This window comes from Conger conger, chromosome 14 (assembly GCF_963514075.1).
Source record: "Conger conger chromosome 14, fConCon1.1, whole genome shotgun sequence".
NCBI classification, from domain to species: Eukaryota; Metazoa; Chordata; class Actinopteri; order Anguilliformes; family Congridae; genus Conger; species Conger conger.
This window is the reverse complement of record NC_083773.1, coordinates 26,477,024-26,499,382: the sequence shown is the minus strand read 5'-3', so window position 1 is coordinate 26,499,382 and position 22,359 is coordinate 26,477,024. Positions and strand designations below refer to the sequence as shown.

General features: G+C 43.0%; 3 protein-coding genes across 11 annotated transcripts in view; 1 reads left to right on the top strand and 2 right to left on the bottom strand.

The window, feature by feature from the left end:
• LOC133109635 (tensin-2-like) overlaps positions 1 to 3,368 on the bottom strand; it is a 38,519-nt gene extending 35,151 nt beyond the window's left edge. For 6 of the 7 annotated variants that reach the window (XM_061219058.1, XM_061219063.1, XM_061219059.1 and 3 more), the window contains exon 1: positions 3,073 to 3,367. In XM_061219058.1, coding sequence (XP_061075042.1) covers positions 3,073 to 3,186 — 114 coding nt within the window. In that variant the 5' untranslated portion in view covers positions 3,187 to 3,367. Of the gene's footprint in view, positions 1 to 3,072 lie in introns of all 7 variants that reach the window. The other variant, XM_061219065.1, reaches the window with a different exon arrangement.
• Positions 3,369 to 7,207: 3,839 nt separating this feature from the next.
• Positions 7,208 to 19,001, bottom strand: LOC133110515 (rac GTPase-activating protein 1-like). Of its 3 annotated transcripts, none has more exons than XM_061220693.1 (17): positions 18,916 to 19,001; positions 14,071 to 14,158; positions 13,780 to 13,982; positions 13,149 to 13,300; positions 12,359 to 12,428; positions 12,156 to 12,209; positions 11,984 to 12,061; positions 11,781 to 11,898; positions 11,423 to 11,565; positions 10,862 to 11,026; positions 10,313 to 10,408; positions 9,954 to 10,152; positions 9,551 to 9,653; positions 9,342 to 9,474; positions 8,999 to 9,116; positions 8,549 to 8,657; positions 7,208 to 8,150 (listed from the first exon to the last, which is right to left on the bottom strand). In XM_061220693.1, exons 2-17 carry the CDS (start codon positions 14,153 to 14,155, stop codon positions 8,072 to 8,074), a joined length of 1,905 nt encoding a protein of 634 aa, XP_061076677.1. In that variant the 5' UTR covers positions 14,156 to 14,158; positions 18,916 to 19,001; the 3' UTR covers positions 7,208 to 8,071. The 3 variants fall into 3 exon arrangements, with proteins under 3 accessions (XP_061076677.1, XP_061076674.1, XP_061076675.1); XM_061220690.1 differs by lacking the exon at positions 18,916 to 19,001 and adding an exon at positions 15,037 to 15,317; XM_061220691.1 differs by lacking the exon at positions 18,916 to 19,001 and adding an exon at positions 14,789 to 14,916.
• cnpy2 (canopy FGF signaling regulator 2) lies at positions 18,332 to 21,142 on the top strand. The gene is made up of 7 exons (XM_061220694.1): positions 18,332 to 18,337; positions 18,555 to 18,671; positions 18,938 to 19,043; positions 19,244 to 19,359; positions 19,542 to 19,739; positions 19,955 to 20,051; positions 20,381 to 21,142. The coding sequence occupies exons 3-7, from the start codon at positions 18,944 to 18,946 to the stop codon at positions 20,422 to 20,424; spliced, it is 555 nt and encodes a 184-aa protein (XP_061076678.1). The 5' UTR covers positions 18,332 to 18,337; positions 18,555 to 18,671; positions 18,938 to 18,943; the 3' UTR covers positions 20,425 to 21,142.
• Positions 21,143 to 22,359: the final 1,217 nt, after the last annotated feature.

The following is a 22,359-nucleotide window of genomic DNA, read 5'->3' as shown; positions in this document are numbered from 1 at the left end:
TGTGTGTGAAGAATTGTGGCTGTACTATATGAGTGGAGGCTGGAGAGAAGGATCTGGAGAGAAGTGGATTGAAGGGGAAATGACATGGGTCAGAGATGGAGCCATACTGCCTCAGCAGAAAATTATCATGAGAACCAAGCCAATGGCTGATAAGCCACAGATGGAGGGAAGAGAGAGAGACTGACAGACAGGTAGAGAGAGAGAGAGAGAGAGAGAGAGAAACAGAGAGAGACTGACAGACCCCGAGAGAAACAGAGAGAGAGAGCAATACAAACTGTAATGTTCTGTCATGCCGATAAAGCCACTTGAATTAAGTTGTGAGAGCAAGGGAGCAATAGAGCAATGAGCTCTCTTTGCACCTATCCTGAAGAAATGTACATGAGAGCTTTATAAAATGCCGAATCATAACCCTTCCACCTCCTGCAACAATTTCCAGTCAAGATCCAACATATTTCCAACCCTTTAATAACACTTTCTTCCTTTTACTCATGTGTAAAGATAAAGCATTCACCATATTTCACAATGCTGCTCTATGGGGACAGAAGCTACTTATTTTATTCATCATTTCTTTTCATTACTTTTCACCCATTTGTTCTGTACTGCCAACATTTATATTTTCCCACTTGGCCCCCTCTCTCTCTCTCTATCTATCTCTCTCTTTCTGAAGGGTTCAAGAATCCAAAAAAGGTTTTTATTAAAATAACATAACTTCTTCAGAGCTATCAAAGCATTTTTAGAACCAAAATATTTAAAACCTCTCTTTCCTTAACGTACTTTCCTTCCAGAGTAAAATAATAATAATATGTCATAATATATTAAATGAAAGATTAAAAATAACAGTTTAAGTTACAGAATAACACATTTTCTAAGAGCCCTTAGTACTTTCAGAAATTTGTGAAAGCCAATCTCTCTCTCACCCTCCACTGATATGCATACACTCAATCACTCTTTCTCTCTCTCTCACACATACACACACACACACGGACACACCTGCTTTAAATGTTAGAGTCAGCAGTACTCACACACACACACGCACACACACAGACCGTCCTGCTTCAAAGCTGAGTGTCGGTGGCATGCCGCGTGTCTGAAAGTGCTGGTAATGAGGACACCGCGCTCGTGTTTGGCATTCCCGCAGGATGTGACGGGAGCAGGTGGGGGTTGAGAGGCCTGTTACGAGGCCTTATTTATATCCGCCTCCGCTCTGCTCTTTTACAGTCTTTATGGAGGATGTCTGCGAACCAGGCTGCTGGGAAGCCTCCCCACTCCTGTCCTTACACGGACATTGTGGGAATAATATGCGTGTGTTTGAAAGAGGTGGGGGGGTGCAACACGCACCCAAACACCCGCTACTTTCCTTACTATAAACTTGAGTGGGAACGGCTTTGCGTTTCCACCCCCCCCGAAGGAAAGCCCTACCCTGACATCCTGGAACAGGTGGAGGCTACATTTCATCACAGTAGGAGCAGGCATTGCTACTTTTCAGCCTCACAACTGTGCAGCCAAATCTGTCCCCCGTCTCTGCCAATGGGGGACCACCTGAACAAACAGTGTGCAGACGCTTCAACTGAAACTGTTACAAATGAAATAAACGACTGCAGAGAGCTCTCCATAACAGTAATCATTGCAGTCGCATACCATGACTTTCTGTTTCAATGAAAGAGTTGGTTTGTTGATAGGAAGGAGGGGATGGGTCAGTATAATGCCAGCACAGTTGAAATCCTCTGCTAAAAATAGCCACTGTTGTGATCCGACCCGGGGCAAGCATCTATTGGCAAGCAAGTATTGGTATTCCTACGCATTTGTATTTGCGTTTGATTGTACTTTATTTCTTGTACTGTAAAGAAATACAATGCATTACAAAATTGCAATGCAGATTTCCTATTTTCTTTGTTTCAGCCCTTCAGGTTAAAGCACCTACAGTTAAGCATTTAGTCAAGCTTGTGGCTTTCACTGACATCAGGTGGAAACAAACAAGAATCCCTTCACTCACAACTAAATACAGACAAGCCCATACACCTCTGATACTACGCTGTGCCCAGAACAGTATGGAGCGTGTGACAGCAGCACAGTGGCCAGTGAAATTACAGCCCAAATAATCTGGAGCCAGGCCTGGAAATCAGATTATTACTCCATTCAGCAACCAACCAAACATCCCAATGTGGTAGAGACTGCGCATTTCCATAACTCTCATTTTCCTCTCCCTGTAATGCCACAGCTGTAGGCCCTTCACATTAATACAGCATCCCTCCCTCCTAGTGTGATATCACTTCCAGCACAGCCAATCACAAACTGCCCGACAGGGCATCTGGCCACAGTCTGCATGGGCATGCCACCCACAGGAATAAGTCTGTCACTTTTATCAAACTTTACTTAACCCTGTATTGCAGAGCATGGTTCTGCTCAGACTGTGAAATGCCGATATTGTCCAGGTTTGCTTCATGCAGGATTCATTAATGTTCACCCTTCTGGACTGGAGTATACGGCCAGCACAGAAGCTATTGGAGGGCTTTCAGGGAGCCAATAGGAAGCACGCAACATCATCTAGTGTAAACTACCCAGAAGTGCTCAATCCTGGGTAACAAAGTCAAGATGGACAAGCATCTTAACTACCAAGGTGTTTGCTGGATGTGAATTTGCTCCAAAACAGGTACATGAAACAGGAAAATCACAATCTTTAACATCCTCTTATCAGTTGTTATTATATGCTTAGCAAGCTTAGAAAACTGGTGACTTTCCACGCGCATTAAATCTCATCATAAGCTGCCCCAGGGTCAGGAGTGTAGCAGCTTTGCAGACTGACTGGGGTTAAGAAGTGGCCTGTCATGGTGGGTGGCATTAGAGGACACACCGGCGGTCAGAGGAAACCAGACTAAAGTAACAAACAGTCCCAGTGAGCAGAAGTCTGTGGCATCAGCATAGGAGAGGGTACAGCCATACCACACATAACCCCTCTGTGGAACACTAGCAGCGCCAACACGGAAACCTCCTGCAGCCAATCAGAGCGAGCGTAAGAATGGTGTCCTCGCACTCGCTGTGTTTCTCTCTCTCTCACCGTGTCGCTGGGCTTACCTTGCTCGTCCGTGTCTTCTCCTGCTTTTTCTCTCCACAGCCCATTTTCGGCTTCTCTGCTGCGGCGGAACCACGTTCGGCCCCCCTGCGGCCTGCGCTCAGGGCACACCCCATGGGTCACCCCTCTCTGACTCTTCTCCCTCTCTCCTTCTCTCTCCGACTCCCTCTCTCCCTCGCTCTCTAACTCTAAGGGTCTGTTTTCCACTCCACACGAAGGCAGCTGTTTTTGTCCACTGACGTAAAGCCCTTCCCCTTTCCCAGGGCTGGCTCCCATTCAGCCCGACACTGAGCCAGCAAACTCTCTCTCTCTTTCTCTCTCTGTCACTCTCTCTATCCCTCTCTCACTCTCTGTCACTCTCTCTCTCACTCACACACACACACTCAGCCAGAGAGCCAACAAACTCTCTCTCACACTCTTTCTCTCTCTCTCTCTCACACTCTCAAACACACACACACACACACACACACAGCCAGCAAACACTCTCTCTCACTCACACTCATCCAAAGAGCTACCCATAGACAGCCAACAGACTGCCCCCTCTCGCTCTGTCATACAATGTCACAGTACTTGCTGACCGTGTAAGATTAAAGTAAAGTTTTCCTGTTTTCAGTCTTCTTTTTACCAGGACAGACCTTCACCCCCACTCCGGAGCAGTCCACTCCACTCCTGGCCTCTGCCAGGATTATGGTCTGGGACTGAGTCAGCAACATCCTAAGAACACAGTTACATTACGTCACTCTGCATGCTTCCTTAATAGTCTGTTTCAGTAGACGAAATAAACTTTAAATGGATCACAAAATAAAAAAGCTGAAGCTCTCTGATACAGTATGTCCTTTTTTAAATGTTTTCTATATTTAAACTTATCCCTGAAGCCAATATTATTCCTTATCCGCATTATTGTTGCTGATCTAAAAAATACAAATTAAATCTAATTCAGAAGGGTCTAGAGTTCCCCCGGCCCACCGGAATGGAACAGGCCACCTGCGGTAGATCACCCCCCTTCTCCAGATCACAACTCACATTCCAAGCCAGCTGTGAATTCCCAAAGCCATCAGAGCTGGGAATGACTCTCCAGAGCTCCTCACAATGCTGCCCCCGCTCACCAGGAAACATGCGCACACACGCACGCACACAAGCACATACACAAGCACATACACACGCATGCACACATGAACACGTACACAAGCATAGACACATTACATTACATTTGCATTTGGCAGATGCTCCTATCCAGAGCGACGTACAGTTGATTAGACTAAGCAGGAGACAATCCTCCCATGGAGCAGTGCAGGTTTAAGGGCCTTGCTGTGCGGATCTTATTGTGGCTACACAATAAGGCTACACCACTGACTTTGCGGGTGCCAGTCATGTACCTTAATCTCCTAGGATTCAGCAGTGGGTTTATTCATTTGCAGAATCATAGAGAATCAGAGTTCCAAATACAAATGAGTTATCTTCTTTGACTGTTGACAAACAACACCCCTCTAAATGAAACTCTTGATGCTTCTCCAAAACAGTTCTCTGTTCTCATAGCTATATAACCCGGTAAAACCTGAGGGGATAAATTGGGTTAACTGGTATGTTTATGTTAAAGCATCTCTCAACCAGGAATTCCACTAGATGTCTAGATTCCAGCTTTTGTTACTGTGCTATTTGAAACCATGTTTGCACATGACTGTCTTCATTATCAAAATACACTTTGGCCATAAAATATCCTTAGGCAAAGGCACAACTAGCATAGTATAATGGCTTGGGATCTAGGGTTGTAATCCAAAGATTACAGACCAGGTGGGGCACTACTGTTCTGCCCTTGTGCATGGTGCTTAACCAGAATGGCTTTAGCTGTATAAATGGGTACTACATATCAACTGAGGTGAAGAGGAGAAAACACCGTGTGCTCTATTATTCCAGGTTAGCTACAACTGAAATTACCCCAGTAAGGGTCCCTTTTGTGTTCCTGCAGTTTACTCTTTTTTTGTACTCATTCAATTTACTATTTGTATACGAGTGTACATTTCTAGCAGATGCCACTGAAATGAGACGTGGGAACTGCTGTTGGTCTCGGAGCAGCTGCGCTTGCTGGGAGCTCTTGCTGTCCGTGGGAAAGGTTTTGGACCCAATAAAATAGCCCTGTGTGATTGATGATGCTCAGATCAGCTGCACGCATGTGAGCTCACCGGAGCTGGCATACTGCCCACATGATGAACAGTGCATTACTTGTCACATAGATCAACAAAAGTATACATGCACAAAGCATACAAAATTCCAGCATCAATTAGGCCTTTTACTATTATTAGCTTAAATAATCAGTTGGTTCAATATATCATGCAATATGTCTATAAAATATGTGGCACACAGCCAGTGTTCCACAGTGAAGGCCTCTAGGCTGATGTTTTCTATTTGTTGTTTTAAGTGCATAAAGTATGCACATGCCATTTTGTAAGTGGAATATTTTTGCTCAAATATGACTTTGAGTTCTCTTGTATTTAACAAACTTTCTTAATCTCAACTGTATTTTAACATACTTTATTTAGTATCTTGTTATTGTATTTGCATGTGTCAAATTCTGTTTCTTTCACAACTGTACGCGAACTGTCTAATGTGACATCTCCCATTAAACCATTATCAAACCCACTTGTTCCTAGTCAGGGACACAAGTGGTGCTGGAAGGAATACCCCCTGGACAGGCTGCCAGTCCATCGCAGGGCACACACGCCATCCACTCACACTCATACCTACGGGGAATTTAGACTCACCATTTAACCCAACCTGCATTTCTATGGGAGGAAACCCACACATATATGTGACATCATGTACAATAACTGCATCTTCTAAATAGCATCAGCAACCTCACAGAATGTGGAAGAAAGGGGATTGCTTTGTAACACTGCCCACTTGATTCAACCGGATGAATCGGTTCAATCCATTGAACCGAAAGAGTCCTGTAAAAAATTTTAATTTCATATTGGAATCTATGGGAAAAACAAGTTTAATGTTGCAAAAAGCACTAACGTTGCCTCTCTGAAATGCTTCTGGGAGCTGTGACATTAGTTAGAGTGAGATGCATTCCTGGCCGCTTTCTGCAGCAGCTGCAGTGGAGCTTCAAGCTCATAAAATCATAAGATTAAGCAGTGAACCCTATCTTACACAGATGTTTTATTCGCCATTTTTTATATTAAGCACCATCTCAAGCTGTCGATAAAAAGTGTTGAAAAGACCTAAACTGGACAACCCCAGGGGCTGATCTGAGAACGGACTGTGTGGGAGAGGGAGCAGAGGACGAAGGGAAAACGTCAAAACGAGTTTAACAGTGACATGTACCATGTGCATCTGTTAAGGGAGGTTCTGACACTAGGCCCCAGCCAGAATCCCGCTGCACAGCCTGTTTCCTGTCCACATTCCTGGGCTTATTACCCAAGCCGTGACTCCAGCGGGTCTAAAGACCGTATCAACGCAGGTCAGGGGCCAACGTCCGCACAGCTGGGGGCAGGACTGGATAGGAACAGTGCAGAGGAGGGGAATGGTTACGGTCGTGTATACATCTGCACTAGCTGAAGATGTGTTCGCTGAAGAGAGCAGAAAGAGCAGAGAACCAGAGCCCCCTGGTGGCCAGGGACAGGAATGGCAGCTGAAGCACGTGTTCGTGAATATGTTGTCACAGAAAGTAGCATTACATCACATTACATTACATGGCATTTAGCAGACGCTCTTATCCAGAGCGATGTGCAATGAAGATCCGCGGTTAGTACATTTTCAAGCATGGAAAAGGTAGCACTTCAGCCTATAGGAAAGATGAATAGAATGGGATTTCGTTTAATTCAAGAAGTGTGTTACTTGACTATTTTTCTATTTTAGGACATGTAAACGTTCTGTGTTCAGGCCTGAATGACCTTCTTTTGATAGGTAGAGGCAGTGTTCAATTGTGAGAGAAGTTTGTTCTGTACATTGAATCATACTCAAATGTGGAAGGTAATTTTACTGAAATGTCCATTATTATTCTCCTCCAATCAACAAACTACATGTATGTGAATTAAAACATCTGGTTTAAATGGGTCTTTACTACAATATTTTATAAAAATTTGATAATCAATAACCCCAAATCCCCCCCAACCAACAAAAACACACAGTAGCAGGTCATTAGAAATGGAGAAAAGGTGTTTACTGGCAAATAAGTCATGACAGTCTGAAACAGTCGTAACAGTTCAAAATAAATGAAACATTCTCCATGTACCTTAGAGTTTCTCCAATTACAAAGACATTCCTCAGAAACATTCACAAATATTTACAAATAATGGAAGGTTAATGAAGGTTTTCTAACTTATTGCCACCAAATTACACCTTTGGAAGCCATTAAAACTAAACTACTATTCGGTCATCTATGAGATGGTATCTCATTAACAAAAATATGTTTTTAAGTACACAGTAAGCAATTGAGTAAAAGATATGGTAAAATATATATAACAAAAAGTTCATAACAATGTAAAATGACAATGTGAGGCCTATCATTGCTTCTGGAAGACATAAATGATTTTCTAAAAGTGTGTATGTTTTTGGAAATTAATAAATAGCTTCCAGTGTCGAAAGCTGCCATTTTCCTGATAGAACAGAAGATTAATGCCACATACGAAAATTCAGACACACAGATGCAAAGCAACTAAGCTCAAATTTGGGACACATTTACATTTGAACTATCAATTCCCTATTGGTAAAAATATGTTGCTACATAAACCACAACTGCACTGGCACCGTACATGCAACTGCACCATACACAACTGCACTGTACATGCAATGTGCTAACACCGGTTGGTGCACCTCCCTGGGATTTTAAATACATTTACATGAACATACATTTAAATGCCAATAAAGTCTTAACATCTCTAGATATTCAATGCCTAAAAAAATAAATATAAAATACACAAAATAATGGCTGGTTTTTGTATAATAAGAGCTGCCTGCTTTTCCCTGTAGGCGTCAGGAACGCCAGTGTCCCTGAACGCTTTACCTCAGGAGAGGAGAAGCAAAGAAGTTGCCTTGGCGACCGAAGGTGGCTGTGGTGGAACTGCACTTACTCCCAAACCTGTAAATCGCCACAAAAGACAACTCCCGTCAAACACAATGGGGCTATTTTTCATAGACACTTAGTACATGCTGCTCTGCAGTCATCCAAAATGCTAAAGCTTGAAAACGGCTGAACATTACTTTTATCAAACACTATGCGAAGGGGAGAATTTCAACCCTGTGGTGATCGAGCCTTTAAAGTAACTGGAAACTCTGCCTTCGAAGTGCAATGAAAATGTCACTGCTTGGAGAAATCACTCTACTGTTACAACAGGAACAACGGCCAGTCATTTCCGTAGCCTTGCTGCAGATGCAGATTACATGTGAACACACTATGTGAACAAAGTAGGAACAGAAATTATTTTGGAGGATCACTTGGTGACCCACGTGTTGTCCTCTGATTGGCTGCGCACTTACTTGGGGGTGTTCCTGCTCAGGGCTGACTTCATGCGCTGTGAGAGGGAGCTGGACGAGGGGGTTTTGCTCATTTTGTGCTCTGGAGTCGTCAGGGGTCCCAGCATGCTCACTGGCAGAAAGCAAAATCAAGAACGCAACAGCGTCAGATTACGCCGCAGACATTCAGAGAAGGCATTTGTAATGTTCGTTAGCCCCTAATGGGCAGATGCAACCTGCGTGTTACATCTCCCTTAACGGACAGATGCGATGCCAGTGTTGCATCAGATCATATGACCGATTTCAAGACACATGACCGTTGAAATGCATTCTGATTTCCTTTCTATGGGTTTCCTATAGGGCGCCTTCGTCCATAACGGGTTAAAGCACACATGCGGGCACTGCAGTGCGAGTGTCCCTGATGACTGGGGAGGGTAAACCTCTCTGCTCCTGCAGGGAGAGCCCCGCGCTCACCCTTCTGCTCAGGGGTGCCGTAGCAGTCGGTCTCTGTGGGATCCCGATGGCCTTGGCTTCGCTCTGTTATGAACTGGCTCCAGTACTCCACAGGTAAACTCAAAAGGCGCTCCACAACCTGTCCAATCACATCGAATGAAGATAACTTATTCTCACAGTTCACTCCTAAGAATACATACAGCGTGAAATGTCTGCTAATAAAATTTGGTCTTAAAACAACTAAATGCACAGGACATAATACAAGCAAAGGTACTCTAGCACATGGAGACTGCTAAATAAATGCCTAAATACCTTAAAAAGATCATGCTGAAAGTGAAAACAGACCTTTGGGGTTGTGACATACCTTAGGCTGTCGTTTTGTATCCTGCAGAATGGTCATAGGCCCTGGATCAGGCACCGCGTGACCGACGACAGTGGGGCCGAACACTCTGGCCAAGTTCGCGGCATCCATCCTGGTGTCTGGGGACTGAGAGACCCTGAAACACACGTGTGGGGTCACACACAGGCCTGGCAGCAGAGGCCTAGGCCTGAGCGCAGGGCAGAAAGCACTACCTCTGAAGATGCAGCACCAGGAAGGCCAGCGTGTCTCTGTTTGCTGGGGGCAGGTCACTGATGGTCTGGTACATCATGGCAATACTGTTGTCATCATCCAATTCTGGGGAAAAAAAATAGCCAGGCCACATCAAAAAAACAAACAAACATCACTTCCAGGCAATGGAAGTATGACAGTATAAAAAATAATGAACAGCAGTGAGTAGTTTTATAATCGTGAGGGTCTTCAACTGTGGTCCTGGAGGGCCACAGAGGCTACTGGTTTAATCATTGTCTTAATTTATCAATTATAAGAATTCATTCTAAATTGAAGAGAATAGACAAAAAGCCAAGTATAAGCATCTTGGGAAAAAAAAAAAACCCCAAAAAAAAACATGCTGAACATGGAATGGATAGAACAGACCTGCCACCTCCATGAAGGTGTGGTTGAGCCGGAATGTCAGCAGCGGCTCTTTGAGGTTCCTGATGAAGTCCTTCAGGAGGCTGCAGATGACGTGCACGTCCTCCACCTTGCTGAGCGGAGGAGGGGCCTTGGAGTGGAGGAACTTCTCCTTCAGCTCCTTCACGGTGCGGTCCACGCCGCAGACGCGGTACAGCCCCGTCTGCCAGAGGCCGGGATATGTGAGGGGGGAGACATGAGGGGGGACACATACACGTGTGAGGGGGGGACACGTCAGTAACACATGAGGGGGGACACGTGAGCAACAGAGTTTAAAAATCACATGACACACATGAATGAAAACAGAATATAAAAACACAAACCTCATGTAAGCCTCTCTGCTCAATTTCATTGACGCAGTGTATCACTAAGGAGGGTATCTTGGGACGGCTAGCAGGGACGTAGTCCTCCAAGGTGCCCTGGCAGCACAAAATACAAAAACATTTTGCATTCTTGCATTTTAAATCCTACCACCTATTCATAATTTTCATCTGCACAATAGCTACCACTTTGGGAACCAGAGTACAACCAGAGCAATCTATGCATTAACTTTAGGTTTCCTAAAAACATTTTCCAACATAATCAAACGGTGTACATGGGAGTATAATGCCACATGAAATTACAAAGATTGTGTACACAGGACCAAGCCTATAAAGCGGACATGCACAATGCTTTGAGCTGATTGGCCAAACCAGAATCTCAGCAAGACCCGTGGGCCAATATAACTACAGAGGTAGGGCATAACAGGGATTATTTTTTACTCCGGAATCATCACTACCTACTGGGAGGCCAAAACAAAGCCATGACAGGTCAGGTTCAGCCCCTGAGCCATAATTTGGGCATAATAACTGAAAAGACTGAAACTGTAGTACCTCTCCAAACCTGACGGGGGTGCCGTTCAGGCAGGGGACACAGGGCAGAGCACAGCGGTTGCGGCATTCAGGGTGTGCCACCACTCGGCAATCACGGCACTTCATAGACAGCTTGCCAAACTTGATTCTCTTCCCGCAGGGCTGGCAGGACTCAGGTTTGATTACCTGCGTGGAGGGAATTGTGTGTGTAGGACTTAATATGACACTATGTGCCACAATGGGGATGTTAAAAGTGCCGGAAAACAGTAAAACAAAGAAATAAACACCGTTCCTTTTGAGAGAATCGATCAAGTAAAGTAATATGTGGCATCTTAATTTTGGAGATAGCTACACTTAAGTCTTACATTTCAAATTTGCTTTCAGAAAAACAATGTGACCTGTCTATATGAGCTTGGATTTCAATGCAGATCTCCGTGGAAACCAAATCAGATTTCAGCAAGTAGGGCCTTGACACATTTAGAGTCTCCGGGTTCAGACAAAGGGCCACTAATGAACAGAGGGTCCTTCTGCACTAATAACATTCTTCCTCTACAGCTGTGTTTTTTCAAAAAGCTCCCTCACCGTTTTGGAGATGAAGTCGTGCTGCCGGGCCCCGTCATTGCCTCGAGAGCTGCAGGGGTCTGCCAGCGGCTTCCTCTCAGGTCTGCTGGGGGGCTCCAGCTCAACTCGGTACTGAACACAGTCCGTGCCTCTGCTTTCCCGGGCTGCGTGGGGGATGGGGGAGAGCTAATGAAAACCTAACCATAACTGCTGTAAAAAAAGCATTACAATGCCATTTAAACTCATCTATACCAAAGGCGCACTATTGCTAATCACTGCCGATAACAGCTGTATAACATTAAACAGAGGACACGTATTCACAAACGCTTATTGCTACATAAACATTGATAACAGTGTTGAGCGAGAAGGCCCCTCTCACCAGATCTTGATCTGCTGCGTGTCCAATATGGCACAGCCTCAATGGTGGACACGGCCTCCAGAGGGTCTCCGTTCCCAGGGACCAGGACCGTAGTTCTGGCCACAATGGACTCATCCTCCTGGACCAGGTTCAGAAGAACAGGAGTCAAAGAAATACCTGGGTGATATTAACCACGTGAAGTCGGCCGGGGGCGCGGCCCATACCTTCTCCGAGGTTCGGAGTGACGAGCGGGCTTTCTTCACGGCGCAGGCAGGGCCATCTGTATGGTTTCGGGAAGAGCGCTGAAATTTTAAAATGGAGGAGGTTAAGAGTAAATTGGAAGGCACACAGAGAAATTGTTTGTGGCTGCAGCAGTTTGGTGTGAAAAGATCATACTCTCTTCTGCCGCTTTTTCAGCTTCACGGTCCTCAGGACGGAGGAGTCCCAATCCTACCATGGCAACAAAAAAGAACCATTACAAAACAAGGAGTTGCACAACAAACAAACATGTATTGCTGATTTTTAGAACAACACAATTCAGACTGTTTCTCTACCATTCTCCAAGCAAATTATTCATTTTAAAATGTATGAAAGATTACCAAGGAGTCATCAGTCTTGTCAAAGCTGATGTCTGAAAGAATGGACGCAGACTCATCAATAGTGGACAGCCTGCAGGGCAAATGAGACAAAGTTACCTCCGAAAATGATTCATATGAGAACATCCAGCAAGTTTTTGAGGCTACTTCTGTTTCCAATCCATGTGAAACTGTGTTTCCCTCAACCATATACAATCCATAGCAGTGAACCCGAGTAATTTGACAATTAGGCAAGGCTAGCTCACAGTGCTAATGATTAGTGTACTCCATTACACAAAACCTTTTTATACTTCAACTCTAGATTGCTTCATCACTACCAAACCCTTCTTTTGTGAATTACAGGGATCAAGGAGGCGGCCTGTAGCGTAGCGGTTAAGGTAAGTGACTGGGACACACAAGGTTGGTGGCTCTAATCCCGGTGTAGCCACAATAAGATCCACACAGCCGTTGGGCCCTTGAGCAAGGCCCTTAACCCTGCATTGTTGCTCCAGGGGAGGATTGTCTCCTGCTTAGTCTAATCAACTGTACATTGCTCTGGATAAGAGTGTCTGCCAAAAACGCTATTAAAGGTTGATTTGTGTCAAAATGAAAATGCAGAATTAAGTCAGTTCATCTGAGTGGGGTGATTGGCTTTCTTTACTTGTTGATGCAGCTATCAAATGAAGCACAAGGGAAACATCTATAAAAGACCTACAGATGGGAGAACCAGAAAAAAAAGTCCACAGCTCTGTTCCTACTGTGTCGACTTTGCTTTTGATTTACTTCGCTGTCACCCGTTTGCGGTCCTGCGTACCGTCTGCTGGAGTTGGGGTCGGGGTTAGGGTTGGCCGCCTGCGTGCGGCTGTGGAGGAAAGCCAGGGCCGAGCGCTGCTCTTCGTTCAGCTGGATGCTGCTGCTGGCACACTCTGAAACCAGCAGCTCCCTGATCAACTGCATCTGATGGTCCTGCAGGTGATTCAAATCATCCTTCGTTTTTACACAGCGCCTTTTATCATGAAGTTATCGCACAACACTCCAAGGGGGATTAGAGAGAAGAGAAGAGTTGGGTTAGAGCATGGAATGTATTCTTAGGACTAAAACATCCTGAATCCCAAGCCATTGCCGACAGTATCTCATTCCTGGTCACAACAAAAATCGTGAACATCACTTCAACAAAAGACTGCATTTTGGAGTTTTTGTAGGCCATTCATACACAAACTGCTTTTCTTTTTTAATTATAATTACACAGAAACTTCATTTTGGTTAATTCAACACCTAGAACTTTCCACTCTGTCAGGAATCAGCCCCACCAATTTCTGTCAATAGAGGACACACAAATCAACAACACTACCGTGAGAATGACAATGAGTCAAAGACGACCACGATTCACGGTCTGCTTGATGAGAATGCAACCCAAAACACAGACATAAATCTCAGATACATACCATCTTTTCATAATGGGCCTCAGCCCTCTGTCGTCGGCGTATCTCCACGTCCACCTGATTACGCGCATGCTTGAGCTTCACCTCCAGAGCCCCCCTCTCAGTCTCCGACTTGGCCAGGACCTCCTTACAAGAGCCCAACTCCTGCTCAACCCGCAGCCACCTCTGCCGGCAGGCCTCGAAATTCACCGCCGTCTGGATGAACTCTGGGGGATGGAAATTCTGTCAGAGGGAAGTCATGGTGGCTCACATAGACATGAGGCCCAAGTATGCTTTTGTTTTTGGGGGACTTACGAGGCTCTATGCCTTCATTCAACACCTCGATGTGAGCCTGCAGACTATCAAACAGCTTGTGTAAGTTGACCACGGTGACCTCCATGTCCTAAGAAACAGAAAAGCATGGTTACATGATCTTGTATCACGTCTTCATTTTCAGATTACATAAAAAATTGTCAGCGAACTACTTGTTTAATAAACTAGATTGCTTGGTGTATGCACCCTGTACCTTGCCTAGAAATGGAGAAATGCCCAATTTTGGAAGATGGATGGGTTAATGTAGCCATCCAGTTAACCAATACCTGATTTATTTACTGAGGTAAACTTAAAGTAAATCAACAAGATTGGAGAATCTCCATTCACAATTTTAATTAGTCTAGGACCACCCTTATCTGCGTCTGCGAAACTGGCCCCAAATAAATGAGCTAACTATAGCTAGCTAAATGACACACTTAACCAATAACGTTACACCAATCATATGATTTTATTCTTCCTAGTTAGTTAGCTAAATTACCTAATTAGCAGTATGCTCGCTAGCCAATGTTATGTACACATTTGAAACAATACATAACGTCAGCTAATGTTAGCTTAGATGTAGCTAGCTAAGTTGCCTTCAAGTTAATTAGCTAGCTAGCAACCCTGTTCTAAGTTAGCCCTGTACCTAGGCAACATATTATTAGCAAAGTTATCTAGCTTTCTGCTCATTTTAAGCGCACTGGCCTGGCCATAACGTTACCTGGTCAACAGCTCTAACGTAAAGAAAAATTATGAGGTTGCCAAACAGCAAGCTGCAGTGCTAATAGCTAGCTGGGCAGAAAGATAGAAAGGTGCCTAGCTATGGGGCGTGCTAACCTAAGTGATAGCTATACAAACTGCATAGCATTAGCTAATTGTTAGGGAACTTTATAGCTATAGCTAGCAAACGAATGCTACTTTCATAAGCGCATGAATCGCAAGCACCGATAAATTATACATTTAAATTACCTCTACAAAACCATCGGCTGCCCTCCTTGGATTAAAAATGTCGTTATATCAATCAGTATTTTCCGCTCTGTGCGCTAAGCCCTTGCCCTCCACACTGGTTCCGTTACATTTCAAATGTACCCGCCACCCTCCAATAATAATGACGTTGTCGCAGTGGAGGCAAGACAGCAGTTGGCTGCAGTTCAACGAAGTCGTGGTGATGATCGGCATTCGACAGTGACCAAAAGTACCAACCCAGGATCAGTTTGAGGTTTCACACAGATGCCCATTACTACATAATGATTTGGGTTAACTGCTGATTCTGGAATACTGTTTGGGATACACGATCTAATTTAAGTGGGCCAGGTCGGGATAAAAATGGAATCGTGGTAGCGCCATGTTTGTTGTGGTAAAATAAAGTGCCACAAAAAAATCTGTATCCTAACTGAGAAACGAATGGTCTAAATAATATTATTCATACTATTATTAATATATCATCAATATTATTTTATGTTTTTAATTTATTCTGAATTTATATTGATTTGTGAATTAGTAGTGGGCTAAATCGCAAAGGTAACTTTTACAGTTATATTGCTTCTTCTTCACTGCTTCTATATTGATTTGTTTTTATTTTTAATTGAACCTCTATAGTCAAAAGAGCTCTTGAGGAGGCATGTTGGTGGGATGTTTATTTCTTAAACATCAGCAATAGTTTTTGGTGTTCTTGGAACAATTCCACATAGTAGCTAGTTGTTACGAAATTACTCAAAGGAGTGTTTTGTGTGGGAACACATTTTCCTTTATCAAGATGAGTAATAACATACTGTCCCGGGGGTTCCTCCTCACTGAATTCACAGGGACTTTATTAGGAACATTTTTACTTTATTACACCTACTTATTTGTGTGATTATCTAATCAGCCAATTGTGTGGCAGCAATGCAATGCATACAATCATGTAGATACGAGTAAGGAGCTTCAGTTAATGTTCAAATCAACCATCAGAATGGGGAAAAAAATGTGATCTAAGTGACTTTGACTGTGGAATGATTGTTGGTGGCAGACAGGGGAGTTTGAGTATCTCAGAAACTGCTGATCTCCCGGGATTTTCACACACACACTAGTCTCTAGAGGAGCAGTTCTGCAGACAGAAATGCCTTGTTAATGAGAGACATCAGAGGAGAATGGTCAAAGACTGGTCAAAGCTGACAGGAAGGTGACAGTAGCGCAAATAACCACACATTACAACAGTGGTATGCAGAAGAGCATCTCTGAATACATTACATTACATTACATTACTGGCATTTGGCAGACGCTCTTATCCAGAGCGATGTACAGTTGATTAGACTAAGCAGGAGACAATCCTCCCCTGGAACAATGCAGGGTTAAGGGCCTTGCTCAAGGGCCCAACGGCTGTGCAGATCTTATTGTGGCTACACCGGGATTAGAACCACTGACCTTGCGTGTCCCAGTCATTTACCTTAACCACTACGCTACAGGCCACCCCGCAATACACAACGCATCATAAGTGGATAGGCTACAGCAGTAGAAGTCTAAAAAATAAGTCTAATAAATACCTAATAAAGTGCTCCGTTAGTGTAGTACATGGAACACAAACTGCAATCTTACATGTATTGAGCTGGTGGCAGATCCAGAATTTGTTTCTTTGATGTAGGCTATGACTATTTATTTATCAAACAATACAACAAAGTTAGATTACAAAATGAGGATAGTATGGCTGGAATGGAACCTTACTTTGTTATTTTTTCCATTGTCTATACTAGGGAAAAGCTCTTCTCTATCAAGTGCTTAGTTCAACAAATCTGGACTCTTTGATTGGTGGAAATATGGTAATTACAAGATCAAGATGGGTTGCTTCAGTGATTTGTTTTGTGCATGTATAGATGCTCATGAGTTAAAGTTCTATTTCAAAGGTACATAAAAAATTTTTTGACATGGAAATATTTGCAATGACCAGACAACCACAATACTGACATGCTAGTAATAATGTTAGCCAATTACTAAAGTTGCTGGCTGAGAATAACAGGTTCATTTATTTTTCCCGGGAGATTTGTTTTGTTCATTTTTCTACTGCCACAGCCAAAACAAAGAATCAAGATACACACACACATTGCATAACTTATTTCACAAAATACGCTTCAAGCCTAAATACACAATAGGATTTAGCCGAGCTGTCAGCTGTTACAAATTTGCAATAATGACTGGTCAAATTTGGCTCATGAACATATACATTGACATACCAGTGCAGGCCTTGTCTTGTGTTTTTGTGAGCACCTACTCGTCTCATTCATTCTCTTTGAATTTCTCGGAAATACATTTCTAGGAAAGCTGAGTGTTGAACTTTCACATACTAATATTACAAGTGCTGCCAAAACAAATACATTCAACAATGTATAGCAACCGTTTTGGACATGTTTTCTCTTACAGAAGTACAACCATAAAGAACAGCATTAACTTAGGAGGTAAGCATGGTTGCCTGGCAGTCAGAGGGTTGCCGGTCCAATTCCCCTCCCTAGGTGTGTCGAAGTGTCCCTGAGCAAGACACCTAACCCAAAATTGCTCCCAATGAGCTGGCTGGTGCCTTGCATGGCCGGCAGTCGCTATTGCTGTGTGTGTGTGTGTGTGTGTGTGTGTGTGTGTGAATGGGAGAGGCTTTGGATGAAAGCGCTATATAAATTCAGTCCATTTACCATCAATATACAAAAAGAGACAACAGCAACAAAACACTACAAAGGCAAAAAAGGTTACTGTTTAATGGAAGTGCTCATTCTGAGATTTGTAGCCACTTAATGGTGATGACTATTTTAAAAGTAATATATTATTTAACAAAATGAACATTGTCAATATTCCATACAGATTTTATTAAGAGCAGAATATAATGTGGCATTTCCCCACAACTCAACACTGGGCACACATAAGGATGCATTCATTTCTGAAACTATGGTTAAAAAAAACTAAAAACTAAAAAAAACTATGAATGGATTAATACATTAATAAGTAACATTTAATTCGATATTCATGGCATTGACATATTTTGTTCATGGTTATCAGTGTATGTCCATATTTATTCATATTTTCAGTATTAATGATAAGATATGTTGATATTCTCTTTTTTATTCATGTGGATGAAAAATGGGGAAAACATTTAATCGTTTGCTTCACGATTTATTTGTAATTTATATTATTTTTCCATACTCTATATTTAATTACACTTTACCGCAACCCACAATGTTCACGATATACGTGCTGCAAAGTAAGGTACGTATACTTTGTCTCCAGTTTTCGGGTGACGCCACGCAGTAGGGTAAGTAACCAATCAGAATCTTGTTGACTTTTAGACTTTTTTTATGCTTATTTTTCAATGGCTTCATTGTCTACACTTGAATTTTCAGGGAAATTTCAGGGAATTTTGCACGGAAATTAACGTCAATTGTTAAAAACACCTTTTAAAAATATACATTTTACAGCTTTTTTACTGTGGTCCTACAACGAATCTGGCAAATATTTAGACACCTTTCTAGGCGTCCGGCTTCCTCGCTGCCTACGTCATCGACTTTAGGACAGCGTGGAATGAATGTGGCATTGATTGTAGCGGTGGCTGTGAAGTGGATCTCGAACTGGTAAATATTCCACAAACGGTGAGCACAGTAACGTTACGATTGTAACAACTGTGTATTCGTTCTGAAGACTTATATTAGTTTTCCATTTTGTGTCAAGATAATAGTTAATTAGCGAGCTAGCCAGCTGCAAGAGTTCATTGGAATGTTAGCGAACGATAGCGAAGTTTGTATTTTTTTTAAATACAGCTGCAAAACCTAGGTTGACTAATCGTTATTGACTGCATCACGACTCCATTCATATACCCTTAGTAAGATTCAATACCTTTACTTTTCCTATGTGCCAGGTGACGATGAGGAGCCCGTTGCGTGTGCTGTATATGTGGCTGTTCCCTTTTCTACTCCTCGACTCTGGTCAAGGCGCCAGACAGGGGCAGGATATAAAATGTGGAGGTATGTGATTGCTCGGAAAACACGTCGAATTTTACGGTTCACTTGTTAAATTTAACTCTGCTTGCCCAAAGCGTATATGTTTTTTCTGTCTTTCTCCCATGTACATCAACTAGCCTACCTCTGTATCTAGCAAAAATGTATTTACAGTCTCCTGTTTCTCCCTCTTGCAACCTTTTTCAGTTTCTGAGTTTTGTCTCTAGCTTGCAGGGCTGTGGTTGATGAAATGGAGTGGACAATCTCTCAGGTGGATCCCAAGAAAATGATCCAGACGGGATCCTTCAGGATCAATCCGGATGGCAGCCAGTCCGTCAGAGAGGTGAGGTGGCAAAGGTGACTGTGGTGTAGGAAATCACCACCATCCTTGTAGAGCTTTTGCAGATTGACCTGAGAGTTGAGGAAACCAGTAATCTGCTTTATCAGTTGCAATTAACCACTTGCTCTGGTTAAAATATGATTTGTGCTTCATTTGTCTTTTCTGCTCATGATCTGTCACCTCAGGTGCCCTTGGCAAGATCTGAAGGCCATCTGCTGGAGGTCATGGATGAAGTCTGTGAGAAGATGAAAGACTATGGGGAACGCGTTGAGCCCTCAACTAACCGCAAGATCTATGTGAGGGTGACCTCTCGGGACGGCAAAGCCATGGATCTCTCTGAAACCACACTGGACTCACGAGTCACCTCAAGCCTCAAATTTGCTGTGAGTCTCCTCCAACCAAGCTCTCATGATTTTTGGTGTTCTTGTGTTGTGTTGGTATGGAAGGACCCAAATGTGCAAGCAAAGTTGGCACTATGTGTTGCAAAAAGTACAACCACAAGCTGTCAGTGGTTATGCTTTTTGGGAAATTCCTCTTTTTCAGACTGTAACTTGTGGATCTTGTGGCATCAACTAAACCAGCTCCATCTCTTTTCTAGTGTGAGACAATTGTCGAGCAACATGAGGATGAGATCATTGAATTCTTCGCCCATGAGACAGACAATGTCAAAGACAAACTTTGTAGCAAACGTACAGGTAAACCATAGCGCAACCACGTCTGCAGCACATAGATTGACATCCATCCCAGGTCCATTGCAAGTTTTGATTTAAATTTAAATCTAACCGTGGCCTTAATTTCCTCATACTTCTTGATCATAAGCAAAAGTTATTTAAATTGGGTCAAGGTTTGTTCAGAAATGTACTAATGCAGTACACAAACTGATGCAGCAGCTAGGAGCAAATGTGCAATGGATCAAATTGTGCTTCACATATGGAATGTTTAGATTCGTTAGACAGTGTATATTAATTGTTTTTTTTAATATATAATTTAAGTGTGTCTGGGGTCTTCCGCTCTCTTTCCACAGATCTGTGTGACCATGCTCTACACATACCCCATGATGAGCTGTGACCCTCCCCACTCCATACATGCTTTTGTACACCCTTTTGCATTGGAGAGGTAGGGCTGGGGAAAAGCCCACCACTTCCATCTCTGGCCCTCTCCCCCATATGGTATTTGGGAGGTAGAAGTGAGGACTGAAGCTCTTACTGCCTGGATCATATGAAGAATCCTGGACTTGGAATTACAATGCAGACCACTGCAGTAATGCAAACTCATCGCCTCACTTAACCTCTCTTGTGTACTTCTGCATCCTTGTACTTTATTTTTATAATCCCAAAGGTGTAGGTAAATCTTGAACAAATGAATTGATTGCTTTTTACAGTTATTTCTTCCGTTTACTTATTCGAACATATATCATAGTACTGTACATCATCAGATACTGGTTTCTCTTGCTGATTCTTGGAATGGGAGGCTACACTTCATATGGGTTGCATTTCTTTTTTTGTAGATTCTTTTTTTACATGTTTACTGATTTTCCAGAACATTTGCTTCCTACTTATTCATGTTCAATTCGGTGAATGCAATGTGTTATGCTGTCCTTTGTATTTAATAGACAATATTTGCTTTCTCCATTCCAAAAATAATGTCTTCAGTACTTGTCTCTGTCATTTTCTAAGGCTCTCTTGATGGAAGTATATTTCTATGGTATATTCATGTCTGCAGTCTTTGCTTTTACTGAAAAGGTTGTGTATTGGCAATGTTGGTAAATAAAAACTGTCTAATTATATGTTTTTGGTGATTGGGTTGCTTTGCTTTGTATTTTTTGGGCAGGACACAGGCAAAATAATACTGAAATAATGTGGGGGTCCCTGCTTTTCTCTGGCCTCATTTTGTAATCCAATCTATGATGCATTCAAAGCAATGTATGTTGCCATCATGAATGGCGTTATACACTTTCACAGAATATTAACATTACTGAAACACTATACGGGCTATGAAGAAAGTGTGAAGGATTGCAAAAAGCTGAGAGAATTTTATGGTTTAAGAGTAGAAGATGCAGTCTGTCCTATGGCTTGGCCAGAGACTTCTCACAAGTGTAGTAGTTCATGGTAAGAGATTGGTAATAAATGGTTGTTAAGGCCCATAAGCTGTACATTCCACCCCCTTCAGTTAATCTACACAGACTATATGGACTTGATTGCAAAGCTGTCGCATGTAGTAGGAAGGATTTACCACAACATGCATCGCAAGGGCCACAGCAACCAAGTCAATATACCTCCCAACACCGCCTGTGTCCGTCTGTTTGCCTGTTTGTCTGTTTATGTCTGTGTTGGTCAGTGTCCGTCTGCATAACAAAATGTGAGTTTGCTGGTGAATCCTCTGCACCATTGGTATTAAATACAGGATATATGAGGCTACTGACTGATTGCAGTTTGGTTATTCCTCTCTTCTGCTGCAGGATTTTGCACTGTGTAATTTCCCTCTGCTCCCCCACACAGGCGGAGGAGCTGTGACACTGTAATTGACTTACTGAGCTATGCTTCAATTCCCTGTGCTTCCTGCAGGAGGTACTAGTGTAGCTACCTGCTCTTCAGCAGGAGCAGGTTGGGGAGGCGTCTGACAGAAAGACGAGGGATTGCATCTGGAACACACTCAAGTCTGGGGGGGTTGAGAGCTCCAGCACTAATGAAACACTTACAGTGCTGGAGTACTGTGCTATAGTGTATAATTGTGTATAATTAACCATGTCCATGGTCTCTGCTGCATTCATGGCTGTTTACCAAAAAGTACTGTCCCGAAAAGCACTGTATTGCTGCCATTTGGCAGAAGTATTCAGGTGGGAGAGAATAAACTTTAGTGAGATGTCCCCCTATTGCTGGAAGAAATACAGCACTTTTATATGAATAACAAAAGTATTAGAATATTCACTGTCATCCCAAGGCTTAAGTTTTCCAAGAGCATGAAAAGCGTGATGTGAAATAATTTTCCTAAATTCTAATTCTA